Source organism: Rhinoderma darwinii, chromosome 13 (genome assembly GCF_050947455.1).
Source record: "Rhinoderma darwinii isolate aRhiDar2 chromosome 13, aRhiDar2.hap1, whole genome shotgun sequence".
NCBI lineage: Eukaryota > Metazoa > Chordata > Amphibia > Anura > Rhinodermatidae > Rhinoderma > Rhinoderma darwinii.
Window position 1 is genome coordinate 2,507,778 of NC_134699.1, and position 16,762 is coordinate 2,524,539.

The 16,762-nt window shown below is 43.2% G+C and overlaps 1 protein-coding gene across 7 annotated transcripts in view; it reads right to left on the reverse strand.

Moving 5' to 3' along the window:
- Positions 1-16,762, reverse strand: part of NFATC2 (nuclear factor of activated T cells 2) — a 99,410-nt gene that overhangs the window by 77,904 nt on the left and 4,744 nt on the right. For 4 of the 7 annotated variants that reach the window (XR_012851559.1, XM_075845505.1, XM_075845507.1 and 1 more), the window contains exon 1: positions 14,625-15,076. The exons of 2 other annotated variants lie outside the window; for them this stretch is intronic. Coding sequence is in view for 4 of the 5 variants with exons in the window: in XM_075845505.1 (XP_075701620.1) it covers positions 14,625-14,748 (124 nt within the window). In the remaining variant the exon portion in view is untranslated. Of the gene's footprint in view, positions 1-14,624; positions 15,077-16,762 lie in introns of those variants that run through there. One more of the 7 variants, XM_075845506.1, reaches the window with a different exon arrangement.

Below are 16,762 nucleotides of genomic sequence, written 5' to 3' on the forward strand. Positions count from 1 at the left end.
CGTAGACATTAGCAATTGTACAGAGCCCTACATGATTCCTCCACTAACACGCAGATTCAGCTCGGCCATGCTGGAGACGAAAGAGAATTAGTTTGCACATAGCGATTCTAACCTGGTCAGTGACTGTATGGTGTCTGGCAGTCCACACAGAGATTGTTGCTGGGATCTGCCAATTAAAGGGGTTGTCTACTACCAGACAACTGATGACCTATCCACCGGATAGGTAATCCGTATATGATCTGTGGGGGTCCGACACTCCGACCTCGCACTGATCAGCTGCTCCGGTGGCCTGCAGGAACCAGATGTCATTGCACTGTATGGAATGTACAGAGCCAGAAGCAGTTGGCTCCGTACATTGCATAGCGACCATGCTGTAGAACTGCAGCTCTGCTCCTATTCACTTGAATAGGAGCAAAGCTCCAGCACCGCAGCTCAGCCGCTATTCTGTGACCGAAGCCAACTGCTACTGCCATGGAAATCCGGTGCCCGGAGGCAGTGGATAGGTGCGATCCGGGTGTGGGAACCCGACCTATCTGGTGGATGGGTCATCAGTTGTCTGGTAGTGGACAACCTCATTAACATCTAATGTCTATGACTAGCTTAGAACCTTAAAGAGGCTCTGTCACCACATTATAAGTGTCCTGTCTCCTACATAATCTGATCGGCGCTGTAACGTAGATAACAGCAGTGGTTTTTATTTTGAAAAACTATCATTTTTGAGCAAGTTATGAGCAATTTTAGATTCGTTTCTTAAAGACCAATTGGGCGTGTTTTTACTTTTGACCAAGTGGGTGTTGTAAAGTAGTGTATGAGGCCGACCAATCAGCGTCATACACTTCTCATTGTTCCAGCCCAGCATGATCCACAGCACAGTGTGATTGGGCAGTGAAAGAAGCTGGGCTGGAACAATGAGAAGTGTATGAAGCTGATTGGTCACTGATTGGTCACTGATTGGTCACTGATTGGTCAGCCTCATACACTTCTTTATAACACCCACTTGGTCAAAAGTAAAAACACGCCCAGTTGGTCTTTAAGAAACTAATCTAAAATTGCTCATAACTTGCTAAAAAATAATCGTTTTTCAAAATAAAAACCACTGCTATTATCTACGTTACAGCGCCGATTAGACTGATAGAGGTGATAGGGCACTTATAATCTGGTGACAGAGCCTCTTTAAAGACATTGTGACATAGGATAGGCTAGGATATGCAATAAATGTCCAATCAGCTGGCGTCCGGCATCTATCACCCTGCCTATCGCTATAAAGCGCTAAGTCCCTTTGTCGCCTGTGCTCAACTTCTTCCAGTCGGCCATTTACACTGATTGATGTATTTAAAACGATTGACACCGATTTGTGATAAGACAACCCCTTTAATCTACTTTGCAGAAAACTCAGTTCCGTGGTATTTGTTGTCTGCACTCACCTGGCCATACACAATATGCAAAAGCCAAGCCCGCTGATTTCTGGGGGGTTGGCCTGTGTATAGATAGGAGAAGCTCAACATTCCCCCCACTTCATCTGTTGTGGGTGTGGGGAAGATCATGCATGTGGGATTTTGACATGTCCAATAATAAGTCGCTTGCCCTTGAGTCTTAGAACAGCTTAACCTAATTCAATTTTATTTAGATGGAGTTTTCTTTAAGTTAAAGCTAGGATAGTTTTTGGGAAAGCTGTGTGACTGCCTATATGGATACCATTACAGTTCCCACAGGGATGTCACTCAGCTTTTCGAGAGTTTAGAATGTTATGTCTATGTAGCTACGCAGTGATAAATCGACCTTCCACCAAATCACATAATATCTAAAGGCCTTTTTACATAGGCCAATGATCGGGCAAACAAGCGTTTGTATGTAAACAGGGAGATGTGCTGCCGACATGATGGAAATGCATGGGGAAGAACGATTGTAGTAATGATAGCTCGTCCCCATACATAATTAATCACTGCTCCCTGTGAAAGGAGCAAACTAGATCCAATCAACGGGCTGTCCCATATTGGGCCGTGTAAAAGTACCTTAAAGGGGTTGTCCACTACCGTACAACTGATGGCCTATCCACCGGATAGGTCATCAGTATATCATCAGTGAGGGTCCGACACCCGGACTGATCAGCCGTTCCGGTGGCCTGTTGGCACTGGATGTTATTGCCCATTATTCGATGAACGGAGCCGGAAGCAGTTGGCTCCGTACATAGCATAGCGGCCGTGCTGCAGAACTGCAGCTCTGATTCTATTCACTTGAACAGGAGCAGAGCAGCAGTACTAAAGCTCGGCCGCTATCCAGTGGTCAGAGACAACTGCTTCCGGCATGGACGTCCAGTGCCGAACGCAGCCGGGGCAGCTTAATGGTGCGGGGTCCGGGTGTCGGACCCACGCCGATGATATACTGATGAACTATTAGGTGGATAGGTCATCAGTTGTCCGGTGGTTGACCTGCCCTTTAATCAGATTTGCTGTTAAAATGTTGATAACAATCACTTTCATTGGGGTTGTACAGGAAGTCATGAGCTTTTCTAGATACAGCTGTAATTCAGAAATAGCTCAAAAAAAATATTTAATGGCTTAAGGGCATGTCCACATGTGCAGGATTTGCAATAGGCAAATCTGCAATGGATTTTCACTTGGTGTTTACTCTGCGGCAGAAATCCGCAACTGAAACTTGGATTTCTGCTGCTGATTCTAACGCAGATTAGCTCTATTGGAATTCAATGGAGCTAATCCACGTTTTTTTCAATCTGAGCAAATAACAAACATGCTGCAGCTTTTATACAGCCCACGTCGCAGTCTTTATTTCACATGAACTTTTTCAAGAGCATCTGAATGAGGCAAAAAGATCCCCATTCACATGCATTGCTGGTGGAAAGGCTGGGGATTCTGTCCGGATTCAGCCACGGAATTTCAATGTAAATCCTGTCAGGATCCTCAATATGTGTACATGGATTAACAATGGAAGGATAACTTAATTAGGTTTGTTGGAGATTTATCTTTATTTTAAAGAAAAATGCCCTTTATATATAAACTGTTAGGCTGAGTTCACATGGGGCAGATACGCTGCTTAAAAGCACGCAGCATATGCGCCTTGTGCGTCGCGGGGAATTCTGGGCAAAAAAACGCTGTGGTGCAGCGGAATGTACGCTGCGTAAAACTGCAGGATACCGCTGCAGCGGCTGTCACATGGGATGAAGCATCATCCCAGGAGGCCGGCACTCCGGCGTCATCCAGGCCGCCTCCTGGGATGATGTTTCATCCCATGTGACAGCCGCTACAGCCTGTGATTGGCTGAGGCGGTCACATGGGATGATGTGTCATCCCATGGAGGAGGCTGCGCTGGAGGGAGGCACACAGACTTCTGGGTAAGTATGATAATTATTTTTTTTCTGAGCTGCGTTTTTTGCAGCTGAATCGCTGCGAATCTGCCGCAAAAAAACGCAACAACAACTACTATCTGATGCGCGTTTTACCTTCCCATTGAATTCACTGGTGAAAACCCGTAAAAAAATAAGCAGCGTTTATGCAAATACAAATGACATAAAATTCCGCACTGCAGGTCAATTTCTGAGTGGTTTTCCGCAGCGTGTTGAGATTTGTTTTATCTCATCCACTTTGCTGACAGGGTATGTTCACACGAGGTCATTACGTCCGTAATTGACGGACATATTTCGGCCGCAAGTACCGGACCGAACACAGTGCAGGGAGCCGGGCTCCTACCATCATAGTTATGTACGACGCTAGGAGTCCCTGCCTCGCTGCAGGACAACTGTCCCGTACTGTAATCATGTTTTCAGTACGGGACAGTTGTCCTGCAGCGAGGCAGGGACTCCTAGCGTCGTACATAACTATGATGCTAGGAGCACGGCTCCCTGCACTGTGTTCGGTCCGGTACTCGCGGCCGAAATACGTCCGTCAATTACGGACGTAATGACCTCGTGTGACCATACCCTCACTGTATTTGCTGCGGATTTTCAGCGACGAATTCCGTTGTGGAAAAACCACAGTATTTACGCAACATATGAACTGACCCTTAATGTAATCTGTAAGTCAGAGCTGTACCTCTCCACCCCATTCTCTGAACACCACAGTATAGAATACACTATGCCATACGTTAATACCCGACATCAAAGTATCACAGACTGCAATTTACAATGGGGTGTTGAGTCAGACTTATTGCATCATGAAAACAAAGTTATTCCCCATATACAATGCTGATTTCTACATTCCACTAAATATTGATTAGATGACTCAAAATCAATCACTAGAAAGCAAAGTGCATAGAATTTGCAGTGTTTTATTTATATATATATATAATTATTTATGTGTCGAAAATAAATAAACATGAGAAAATGGCTCTAAAATGCAATCTATACAGTGTCACAATCAAATTCCTTTTTTCCGTTTTACAATTTATTAAATTACTGCATCATTTGCACTTAAATGTAATCAGAATGTTCTTTACTGATCACACGTTTTTATTGCTCGTATTCCTATTTTCTTGCCGTTGTCATTATCCTTTCTTCCTAGTTTAATCCCTCAGTACTAGTTGCCTAGGTCACTACCAACTGCTTTTGTTCTGAGTATACCAAACTTCTCTCAAGCAACCTGGGGTTACTCCCAACCTAGCCATGTCCTGAGGACCTGTTCTATGAGTCCCCATATGGGAGCAGAGTAAGGGTGGGTTTACAGGGGCAGATTTCTGCCAATAACGAGCGCCAATCGACTATATTACAAATCGATCGGCACTATACACTATACGGTATGGGGACAAACGATCATTAATACGATCGTTCCGTCCCCTTCAGTTTGCATTATTGTCGGCAGCACATCCTGTTTACAAGGGAAGATGCGCTGCCGACAACAATGATTTTGAAGGCTACATAAAAGATGTGATCAGCCGACGAACTAGCATTTGCTCGTTTGTTGGCTGATCACTGCCCTATTTCAGGGGCCAATGATCATGAACAAGCGTTAATAATTTATTTGCCCATGTAATGGGGTCTCAGGGGTGGATTCACACGCGGCAGATTGCAACCTAAAAAGAAAAAATATATAAAGAAAGGCCTTATAGGTCTGCTCTACTGGATCCAATTCTGGTGAAAAAAAGGCATGCAAAATCTGCACTGTGGGAACCCAACCTTATGCGGAACTTTTACCACAAGAGTCTAGAACTAGGAAATTACTAATATAATCGCATGATAAGATTGCTACATTGATGATAGAATAACCCAGTTGGAAATTCAAGTTCCCCGTCGTTGCTCTGCTGGCATGTTTCAGCAGAATCGTTGTATTCTGTCAATGTGCCGCTACCAAAATTTGTCACTTCATAACTTCAGCGTGTATTATTTTTGCTTTTTTTTTTCCTTTTAATAAAATAATAATCTACTTTCTGATAGTGAATGTGGTTATTTTAAATACTGAAGGCAAAACAGAACAAGTTATTCCGTTTTATAGGGAGTTATTAGGGTTAACCCTAAGACCTTCTTCACAAACACAATTTTTTCAGTCTTTTTAAATGCTTGTAAAAATGCCCTGAATTTCACTGTGTTTTTTAAGTCATATAAAGAAGCCTATGGGAAAACTGACTAAAAAGACTAAATGTCCAGAGAATGGTGCATTTTGAAAAAATACTTCATCAAAGGATGTATATAAAAATGATAAAAAAAGAATCCTGCATTGTCTACAGAAAAAACATCGCAAAAGTCACGTCGCTAGCCCAACAAATAAAAAAAGTTCTAGCTGTTTAACTAATGCGTGCTAAAAATGGCTAAACGGTGTCAGGTCCTGAAGGCTCAAAATAACCCTGTCATGAACTGGTTAAAGGGGTATTCCCGTCTCGGACATTTCTGGAATATCCACAGGATATGCTATAAATGTCCTATAGATGCAGGTCTCACACCTATATCTAGAACAGGACCCCCTGACCTGCTTCCTACCTTTTGCCGCTGGGCTCCGGCAACTGTCCGACGAGGTGGTCGGGATTTCTGGAAACAGCGGAGTGCGTTTTACTATAGTTAATGGTCATTCTGGAAACAGCGTAGCACAGCAAGTTACAATATTTCCATAGCTCCCAAGTTTAAGAAACAGCATAGCTCACAGTGCTACGCTGTTTCCGTAACTTCCATAATTTGTCTGGGAGTTCTGGAAACAGCGTAGTAAAACGAGCTCAACTGTTTGTGGAAAACCTGGCCACCTCATCAGTCAATGGCCGGAGCCCAGTGACAGCAGGTAACACTGGAGTCGGGGGCCCTGTTCTAGAGAGAGGTGCGGGTCTCAGAGGTGGGACCTGCATCTATCAGACATTTATGGCATATTCTGTGTATATGCTATAAGTGTACGAGATGGTAATACCCCTTTATAGTAACATCTGGCCAAAGCGTTCTGGACCTAAAGAAAATGCTGCGAAAAATGCAACAAAAAATGCAGCAAAGTGCTGCGTGTCAACCCAGCCTGACCCTTCTGAATGGCCAGTTTAACGCCTCATGCACACGACCCTAGCCATGTGCACAGCCGTGATTTTCGGGTCGGCCGACCACGGAGTGTCAGCCGCGAGCCGCCTGCAAATCGCAGGCTGTGCACATGGCCGCGGCCATTATTTTCAATGTGCCCGGAACGCAGAACACGGTCGTAATAAGACTTGCCCGTTCTTTCTGCGGGCCGGGCTCCGGGGCCATGCACGGACCGTGGAAACCACGGACGTGTGCATGGACCCATAGAAATGAATGGGGCCGCAATTCTCCCGTGGATTTTCGGTGGAATTGCGGCCGCAAAAGCACGTTCGTGTTGGTTAAACGCCTAACACTTTACTAAACAAAGGTGTTTTGTTTTTGTTGCAGAGTGCACAGTAACAGCAGTGAAAGCTGGCGGCATTTCCAGCCATTGTACTTAATGACAAAGACAGAGGAGAGGCTAAACATGCCAAGTGGACAGCGCCAGCAACTTATCCCTGTGTGTCTTTGGTGATTGTTAAAAGAAGCCCTTGTCTTTAATCATGCTTCATTAGAGACTACAGATGCTGTGGCGGTTACATTCAGGCACTACAAAGACATGTAACATGGTCTATTATGTAGCCTTGGTATGTTACAGCCTTTTGTCCTAATTAATTCCATGCTGTTAACAAGAACAAATCATTTCAATTATGGTTTTCAGTGCTTTGAAGATGAGAAGGGCTGAATTTTTATTTTTTAAACGTAGAACTAAATTATAAATAAGGGCTCATTCAGACGAACGTGAATAACGTCCGTGTGCTGCAAAGGAAATCACACGCAGCACACGGACCCATTTATTTCACACATAAAGGAGTTTTCACACAGCGTGTCCGTTGCGTAAAACTTACTGCATGTCCTATATTGGTGCGTTTTTCATGCACCTATCGCCCATTGAAGTCAATGGGTGCGTGATTTACGCATCAATTCAATTGAAAATAATATATTTTTAAAAAGATGTGCTTTGCGAGTGCGTGAATAACACATGCCCTCGAAAAGCAAACTGATGCATAACGGAGCAGATTCACGCTCGTGCTCGTGTGCAGGTAGCCGAATACCGCTAGCGTTATTAAAATGTAACATGCATTTCTTAAGGCGTTTTACGTGGCATTTTTAATGTGGTGTCATTTTGTACATGCTTTTTTTTCACACAGAAAATCCATGGCAGATAATAGTACCATCCATATGAATGAGATTTGAACAATTCTCATTCACATGCTGCGGAACACGGAACTTAGAGCACGCTGCGGATATTCAATACCATAGCACGCTCATTTCGTTGCGGATGTTCACAGTGGATTTCACAGTTTTGAATGTAGAAGGTGTAAAATACGTAACACATGCAAATTTTGCTTTGGATTCGCTGCGAAAAAACCCTAAACAAATGCTCATTTTTCCAAAGCAGATCCATGGCAAAAGCAGTTTACATTATTTGAAAATCTGCCAAATGTCAAAATACGGTGGAAAAAACCGCCACATGTTAATACATGCGGTTATGCATAATGCAGTATTTATTACAAAAACTTCATTCACTTGCATTAAATGCAAAACATCAGCAGTTAGGCACAGAATACACGACTAAACCTCAACGTGTGAACGTAGCCTTAGGTTACCAAATTTGTATAAAACAGTCTGTACTTCCCCTAACAATTCCAGCCTGTAAAAAACTGATGTCGCACAGCTTTAGGCCTTATTCACACGAATGTGATTTTCACGCGCGTCGCACGGACCTATGTTAGGCAATGGGTACGTTCAGACTGTCCGTGATTTTCACGCAGTGTGTGTCCGCTGCGTAAAACTCACGACATGTCTTATACTTGGCCGTTTTTCGCGCAGTAGTAAAATAAATGAATGAAAAAATAAAAGCACCTCCTGCTTTTATGTTTGTAAAGTGTCATAACGATGCCATATGCACGAAAATCACGCAGACACGCACCATTCACTGATGCCACACGGAACTGCAACGCGCGCAAAACACACACGCTCATGTGAATCTGGCCTTAGGGTGAGTTCACACTGAGTTTTTTGCAGGAGGAAAATCTGATTTTCACGCACCCATTGACTTCAATGGGTGCGTGATGCGCAAAAACGCACAAGTATAGGACATGCAGTGAGCTTCACGCAGTGGACACACGCTGCGTGAAAAACACAATGCCTGAATGGCCCCATTGAATTGCATAGGTCCGTGTGACGTCTGTTGTTTTAACGCGCATAACACGGACATGAAATACGCTCGAGTGAATAAGGCCTCACAATTACGGCAACCTCTGTGTGAAAATGGAGGCATGCAAAGCTACTTTTTAGGCCCATGGATTTTTCTCCCGTAGTACAGGAGTTTGCATGAGCCCTTACTCCTGCTGCATGGATTATCCTGTTCTTCTCCCCTCCAAATTGTAATGAAGAAAAACTAATTTAGAGAAATATAGAAATCAAACATGTGACTTGGATTACAGTAAAAGGAGGAAGCAGGTTGTGCAATATCACTGACACATAGGAGCTGACTCAGCCCGCTGGGTCACACAAAATACAGATAAATGCTTAAATCTTATTTTGCAAAGTTACCATACCACTGCTACACAAACATCTGTCTCAGGCCAGATTCACACAGCTTTTGTTGCATGTATGCGTTTAAAGAGTGAAAAGAGAAAAAAAGAAAGCGCGTGTCTTATTTATATTCCAAGAGAGAAATACATGATCTTCATATCCAATTTTCACAGTAATCCGCTGTTCCCCAGAATAAACATGTGCTTGTTAGTAGACATTTTATTCAAACTATATAAGCCCACTTGTAATTTTACGGCGACTGTAAAGATGGTCCCTACTCTAATATTACAGGAAGGTCCACACGGCAATCAATGCTGCTGCAACGCAGAACCTGCAGGGAGAGCGGCCCAGCAGCCCTCCTGCTCACAGGCCATACACCTTATACTAGAGTAGTTAAGTGCCAAGTGGGTTATGCACTTTGATCGAAATGTCTACTAAGAAACTCATGTTCCATGTTGAAAAATGTTGTTTAGCAGCAAAAGATCACTGTGAAAGTTGGATGCGCAGAGCATGTCCCTCTCTACTTTTGGAATGAATGGCATATAATACTTTTAGTTTATGATCCACTCATACAAAAACAAAAACGCATCAAAAATTGCCCTGTGTGAATCTGGTCACATACATAACATAAAACGTGGTGCATTCTCCAATGGCTTTCCTATACCAAACCTGTAAGGCACATAAATAGTTAAAGGGGTTGAGCAGGAAAAGAAAAACATGGCTGCTTTCTTCCCAACACAGCGCATCACCTGTTCACAGTTTGTGTGTGGTATTGCAGCTCAGTCCCATTAATTTCAATGGCGCTGATGTGTGAACCTGTTCTAAGTGCACTCAAGCTTTCTACAACACGCACTCGTTTCTATGGACAATACATGTGCAGTCACCACTCCACTGAAAACAGGACAGTCTAAGGCCCCATGCACACGAACGTATTTTTGCGGCCGCAATTCACCCGCAAATCAGCGGGTGAGTTGCGGCCCCATTCATTTCAATGGGCCCATGCACACGACCATTTCCACGGTCCGTGCATGGCCCAGGAGCCTGGACCGCAAAAAGAACGGACATGTCTTATTACGGCCGTGTTTTGCGGTCCAGGCTCATAGAAATGAATGCACGCGGCTATGTGCACAGCCCGCGATTTGCGGGTGGACCGCGGGTGACAATCCGCGGTCGTCTGACCCGAAAATCACGGCCGTGCACACCACTACGGTCGTGTACATGAGGCCTTAATCAGAGTCCCCACAAACCAGACATGTCTGATTGACATGTCATAAAGGTTTGTTTTTTTTATGGGAGAACGCCTTTAATGAGTTTATGATTTATAGTTTTTGTCCACTGATATCCACATTCTTATTGCCTGACATCACAGATTATTTTTGTCAAAAAACTAACACTTGTGGCATCTAAAAAGTGATTTCTTTCATGTGCTATTGCTGCACCGTTTTCCATGATCTATGAACATTTTAGAGAATGGTTTATTAATACTACTGTGTCCATGGCAAAACCGCAGCAAAAAACACCACCGGTTTAGGAGTGTTGACTACTATAAGGGATTTCCCATAGGGACATAGATGATCTGATCATTCTAGTATATGTTCTATGTTATAGAGGTTGTCTACTTCGGACAATCCTCTTTTTGTCAGAAGGCTCGCCTAGCAATAAGCTGATCACAGGGTGTTCCATTGCTGGGACCCCAAGTGATCAGCTGTAAACAGTTGGGGAATCCAGGCAACAAGTGTTCAAATCCCCTGCAGCAGCCGCAACACATTACAGACGTGCCATTGAAATAATTGGACTCTCCAATAATATTAGTCTCCAATATATAAAGCACGGACATGGCACCCCGCGTCAATGACACGCCGTGGGGCCTTAACCCAATAGGGTACTTGAAAATTTGTTTTCCAAACCAGAAAACCCCTTAACACTTCCAAACTGCTTTTCTTAAAAGAAGGTATGGACGTACCTCTTTAGAAAGTATGGTAGGAAGTCCAGTTTATCTTCATATATTGCAGTCCTTTCTATCAAAGCTTCTGTCTGCACAGACTACAACCCTAAGGGTATGTTCACACGCAGTGGTTTCAGACGTAATTTGGGCATTTTACGCCTCGAATTACGCCTGAAAAAACGCCCCTAATACGCCTACAAACATCTGCCCATTGCTTTCAATGGGAACTACGATGTTCTGTTCCCACGAGCCTTTATTTTACGCTTCGCTGTCAAACAACGGAGCGTAAAAATATGCTCCGTAAAAAGAAGTAGCATGTCACTTCTTGAGGCGTTTTTTGGAGCTGATTTTCCATTGAACACTATGAAAAACGCCTCAAAAAATGCCTCAAAAAACGTCTGAATAGAAGCCTCAAAAGAAGCTCCAAATTTCATTCTCAGCTTCAAAAAAGCCTGAAAATCAGAGGCTGTTTTCTCTGAAATCAGCTCCGTATTTTGCAGACGTTTTTTGTTAAGCGTGTGAACATACCCTAATACTTGCCTCCGACACCTTTAAAAACAATCGTAGTATACATCTGTGTGATGGATGTTAAAACAACGTCGTTTCAACAGACCGTATGAGGTTCCGTTGAAATATAGAACATGTCCTATTTTGTTCTGTTTTCACAGATCCCTTGATAGACTCAAGTCTATTGAGATCCGTGAAAACGGGACCCGCACGGAGGCAACTCGGACGTGAAAAACTGCCTTTTTTCACGTCTGAGTTTCCCCACATTTGCCTGAATTTGGCCTAAATCCAAGAGGCTGTGCACGTGAGTAAGTACCTGTTTTAGCTAAGTCAATCAGCAGCTGTCATATAAGTTATGTCGGTAAGTAACAAAGGCATAAATGATCTAAAAATAATTATAATGTCCAACATTTTTCAATAATTTGGTCTCCTCGTTACAGATGGCTGAAAGACCAATTTTCCATAACAGATTTGCATCTCAACTAATGCCTGTTTGGTGAACCCTGGTTTGGAGTAATACTATAAAGTAAAAATGGATAGGTTATTTTCTAACCGTTAATCACGTGGACCACAAAACTTATTGGTGGATTGCTTCTATAAATCAACCACTAAGTCAAAACCAGATTTGGATCCGGGACAGCAGATCTATAAGGCCTTCCTTTATATATTTCTTTTGGTTAGGTTCCGTTCCTGGATTTGGTTTAAAAAAATACATGCAAAATCTGCGTTGTGTGTACGTGGCCTTAAGATCCGTTACAGTTTTTCCTGTACTTCAAAGGGCAGTGTTGCAGAATATGGCATAGAAAATTGGAATACCTTTAAATCATAATTAAAGGGCAACAAAACTTTTTAAAAACTTTTGATACGTCATAGTGACATGTCAGAAGTTTTGATCGGTGGGGGTCTGAGCGCTGAGACCGCCACCGTTTACTAAAACAAAGCGTCAGAAGTTCCTCAGGTTAGTTCTGTGCCACTTTGCTTCTGATCGGCTTTCGTTGGAAAGCAGAGCGAGCGGTGTACGGGCACATAGACTGAGTCTGTGCGATCAAAAAACAAAGTGACAGCGCTCACCCGAGCGCTTCTGCTGCTTCGTTTTAGCAATCGGTGGGGGTCTCAGTGCTCAGACCCCCACCCATCCAAACTTCTGACATGTCACTATTATATCTCACTATGACGTGTCAAAACATTTTTAAAAAGTTTAGTTAGGGTATGTTCACACGAGGGCGTCCGTTACGGCTGAAATTACGGGGATGTTTCAGCCTGAAAACATCCCCGTAATTTCAGCCGTACCGGCATGTGCAGGCGCTTGAACGCCGCGTCAATTACGGCCGTAATTGGCGCTGCTATTCATTGGAGTGAATGAATAACGGCTCCAATTACGGCCAAAGAAGTGACAGGTCACTTCTTTGACGCGGACATCTATTTACGCGCCGTCATTTGACAGCGGCGCGTATATATACGCCTCGTGTGAACAGACAAACGTCTGCCCATTGCTTTCAATGGGCAGATGTTTGTCAGCGCTATTGAGGCGCTATTTTCGGGCGTAATTCGGGGCAAAAACGCCCGATTTACGTCCGTAAATAGGCCGTGTGAACATACCCTTACCCTTTATTAGCTCCATTAAGGAGTCACTAAAATGGTGGTTGTTCTTGCTAATAGTTCATTGATAGATTATATTCTATCACACTGAAGAGATATGTTACCTAAACTAACCACCTTCCAAATGGTTTAAAGGCTATGTACACCTTTGAAATAGTTTTTGTTTTTTTCTTATTAAAAATGTCTATCAGTGTGTTTGGTGCAACTTTCAAAATACTTTTTATTAAAAATAATTTTAACTTTTTTGAGCTACAGCTGCTTTGCATTCTGTATACAGAGCAGCTGTATTGTGCACTAAGACCTAAATCCGTCAGGTCCGCGGGACTGACGGGTTTAGTGTCAGCAGGTCCGACACGCAGGATCGAGCTGCTATCGATCACATTTAAGTTCATCACTTGGCACACGACCGTAAAAATTGTCCATAACTGCGGACCGTAATTACGGTCCCAAATTACGGACCTATTAATTTCTATGGCCGACGGACACCTTCCTGTATATTTACGGGAAGGTGTCTGTGCCGTGGAAACCTTCCGTAAAAAATAGGACATCTCCTATTTTTTTATTTTACGGACCATGTTCCCATACTTTTAATGGGAGCACGACCCGCAAAAGCGGCCGGCTGTCCGCGGCCGGCCGTGCCAGTAATTACGGACCGTGATTAAGGGCACGGTCATGTGCATGGGGCCTTAGATGTGATCGATTACAGGTGAATCCTTCGTGTCAGACACGCAGGATCCGCTTTCACTGAACTTGTCAGTCCTACGGACCTGATGGATTAAGGTCTTAGCGCACAATACAAGAATACAGAATACAAAGCAGCTGTATCTCAAAAAGTTACAATTATTTTTAATAAAAAGTATTTTGAAAGTTGCACTAATCACACTTATAGACATTTTTATTTAAAAAAACAAAACAAAACTATTTCAAAGGTGTACATAGCTTAAAGCAGCCAGCCACTGCTCTCCTGCCTCACACAGTGGTTTGTCCTCCCTAAATAAATCAATGTATTATCTTGTAGAAACATGTAAATATTTGTTGAACATACAAACTAGATGCATGCAAAATTAGAAATGTAAAGGCATACGCTGTGAGCTCCATGCAAATTGTAACTTTGGCGACTCCACTGCCTTAACCCCTACAGTTAATTGGAAAACACGCAGAGGTAAACCAGTTGTAGCACGAGTGCTCAGACACCTTTTCGATTTTCAAAAACGGCAAATCCCTTAGATAATCGCAGATGTCTGATGCTTGCACACCAGCAACAGTAACATGGTGAATATGTAGATAAATGTGGGATGATGCAAACCTGCCAACAGCGGATGAATAGGACAGATTAATGAATGTACACAATAGTGTGCAAACCGCTGAAAAATAGAAAGCAGATATTATTTGTGCTTTTAACCCTTCGCCACAGTGGGTTATTCTTAAAATCAACTATGGAAAAACTTAAGAACATCAATTGTCAAATTTTACAATATTTACCTATATTCAGATCATGTTATGCTTATTAATATATCCATCCATCCATCCCTCCATCTATCTATCCTATTTACAAACCTTCCAAAGAGTTGGAGCATCCATAGTCAAACAGAATGTTGAAATCTAATTCATCTTCAAGGCTGTCTTTAGGGTCACAGCTGCCCAACTGGTCAGGATCTGGGGCTCGATCTGCGTAGCTCATCTCTACAATATATTTAAAGCACAGCACAAATCCTCAAGTCAAGAAGACCAGGGATCCAGGGATTCCCCTCCTAAAACCTATATCCACTACGAAATACACTAGAAAACTTTTAATCCTTGGAAAAACAAAGCCTTGATGTTCCTGGATCTCATTGGGAGGTCCCTTAAAAATGTGGCACTGGTACCGGCGATAGAGTCAGACGGAAGAAGTCCCTACAAGGTGTCCAAAAGTGATGGCTGGCTGGAAGACAGGCACGGTTCAGATCGGCTCGGTGACAAGTTTGTGAAATTGGCAGAAGTACAGAAATAGCTAGTACTGAACTTCCTGCTCAATACAGACACCTGCTCCGGAGGAGGAGTGTTCTCCAGCCACAACTGGGGAAGCTAGCGTGTCAGCAGCCAGTGTCACCGTAACACTGCCCCTCAGCACCGAGCAGGAACAACACTTGTCATCTGCTAACCCCTCCACAATAAACACAGAGCATGTCATGTAAGGAGTACGGTGGCTGCTGCAAAGAAACTACTTTAAAAATGGACTTGGAAACTATCTGGAAGACGACTTTTACTGCCCGGCCACACTGGATGAAATACTGTAGTTCATATACAGCCGTTGAGCTAAACAGCACAGTATGTGGCCCAAAAATTACCATGACCTGACAATAATCGCAAAACTGTAGAGGAGAATGGAAGGCGTATATTTTGCAGGATGGGTGCAATAGATATTACTGCAAGGCACAGAGGAGCATAAGTAATATTTTGATGTTATAAACCATCTGTGATATGACAGGCCATAAATTCAGCTTACATAACGGAAGGATGCGTCTTTCTCTAAAGAATTTGATCCAGAATAAAAATGCAATAAAAAATATTTGATGAATAAGTTACATTTTTACCACAGTTTGCGAGAGACAAATCAGTAAATCACTTAAACCGGTTTCAGGCTGACGCAGTTTTGTTGCGATTTTGTTGCGTTTGAAAACCGCATGCGGTCAACTGCATGCGTTTTTCGTCTCTGTAATGCTGCAGTTCTGTTGCGTTTTTAAAGGAAATAATTGATGGACGTCGTTTTCACCCGCATTGAAGTTTGTTAGGTGCTGCCTGTAAATCGTTCATTACAAGGCATCGCAGAACTGTTAGCAAAAACGCAAGCAGTTCAGCAACAACTTTGGCAGCACCGTCATTAACTGCATGTGGTCGGACATTATGAAGATGCAGTTAGGGCCTGTTCACATCACCGTTCATATCCGTTCCGGGGTTCCATCGGCTTTGCTATCTCCTTAAAGACTAACGTTCATACTCAAGGATTATCCATTCAAATGCAAGGACATATATTTAAAAAAAAAAATATCTTCTGAAAATGTCATATTGGAGTAAAATGATCAAAACTAATGCAAAGGAAAAGTGGCGTCGTTACCAGCATCATCCAAAGGAGCTTGAATCCGGTTGAAATGGGCAACTACTCCACTTTCCTTTGCACTAGTTTTAAGAAAAAATCTATTTATGAAGCCCCCACACCATGTCAGAAAGTGTCGGACAAATTGACCAGCTCACACTCTTAGGCTGGATTCACACGAGCATGTTCGGTCCGTAATGGACGGAACTTATTTCGGCCGCAAGTCCCGGACCGAACACACTGCAGGGGGCCGGGCTCCTAGCATCATAGTGATGTACGACGCTAGGAGTCCCTGCCTCGCTGCGGGACAACTGTCCCGTACTGTAATCATGTTTTCAGTACAGGACAGTAGTTCCACGGAGAGGCAGGGACTCCTAGCGTCGTACATAACTATGATGCTAGGAGCCCGGCTCCCTGCAGTGTGTTCGGTCCGGGACTTGCGGCCGAAATACGTTCCGTCCATTACAGACGTAACATGATCATGTAAATCCAGCCTTAGGGTTGTGACACACCAGAATTTGGACACCGATACTTGTGCAGGTTATTACGGCCGCGCCAATACCGAATATGTGTATATTTTATGTATTGAGACTTTTTTTTATATTTATTGTAAAAAAAATGT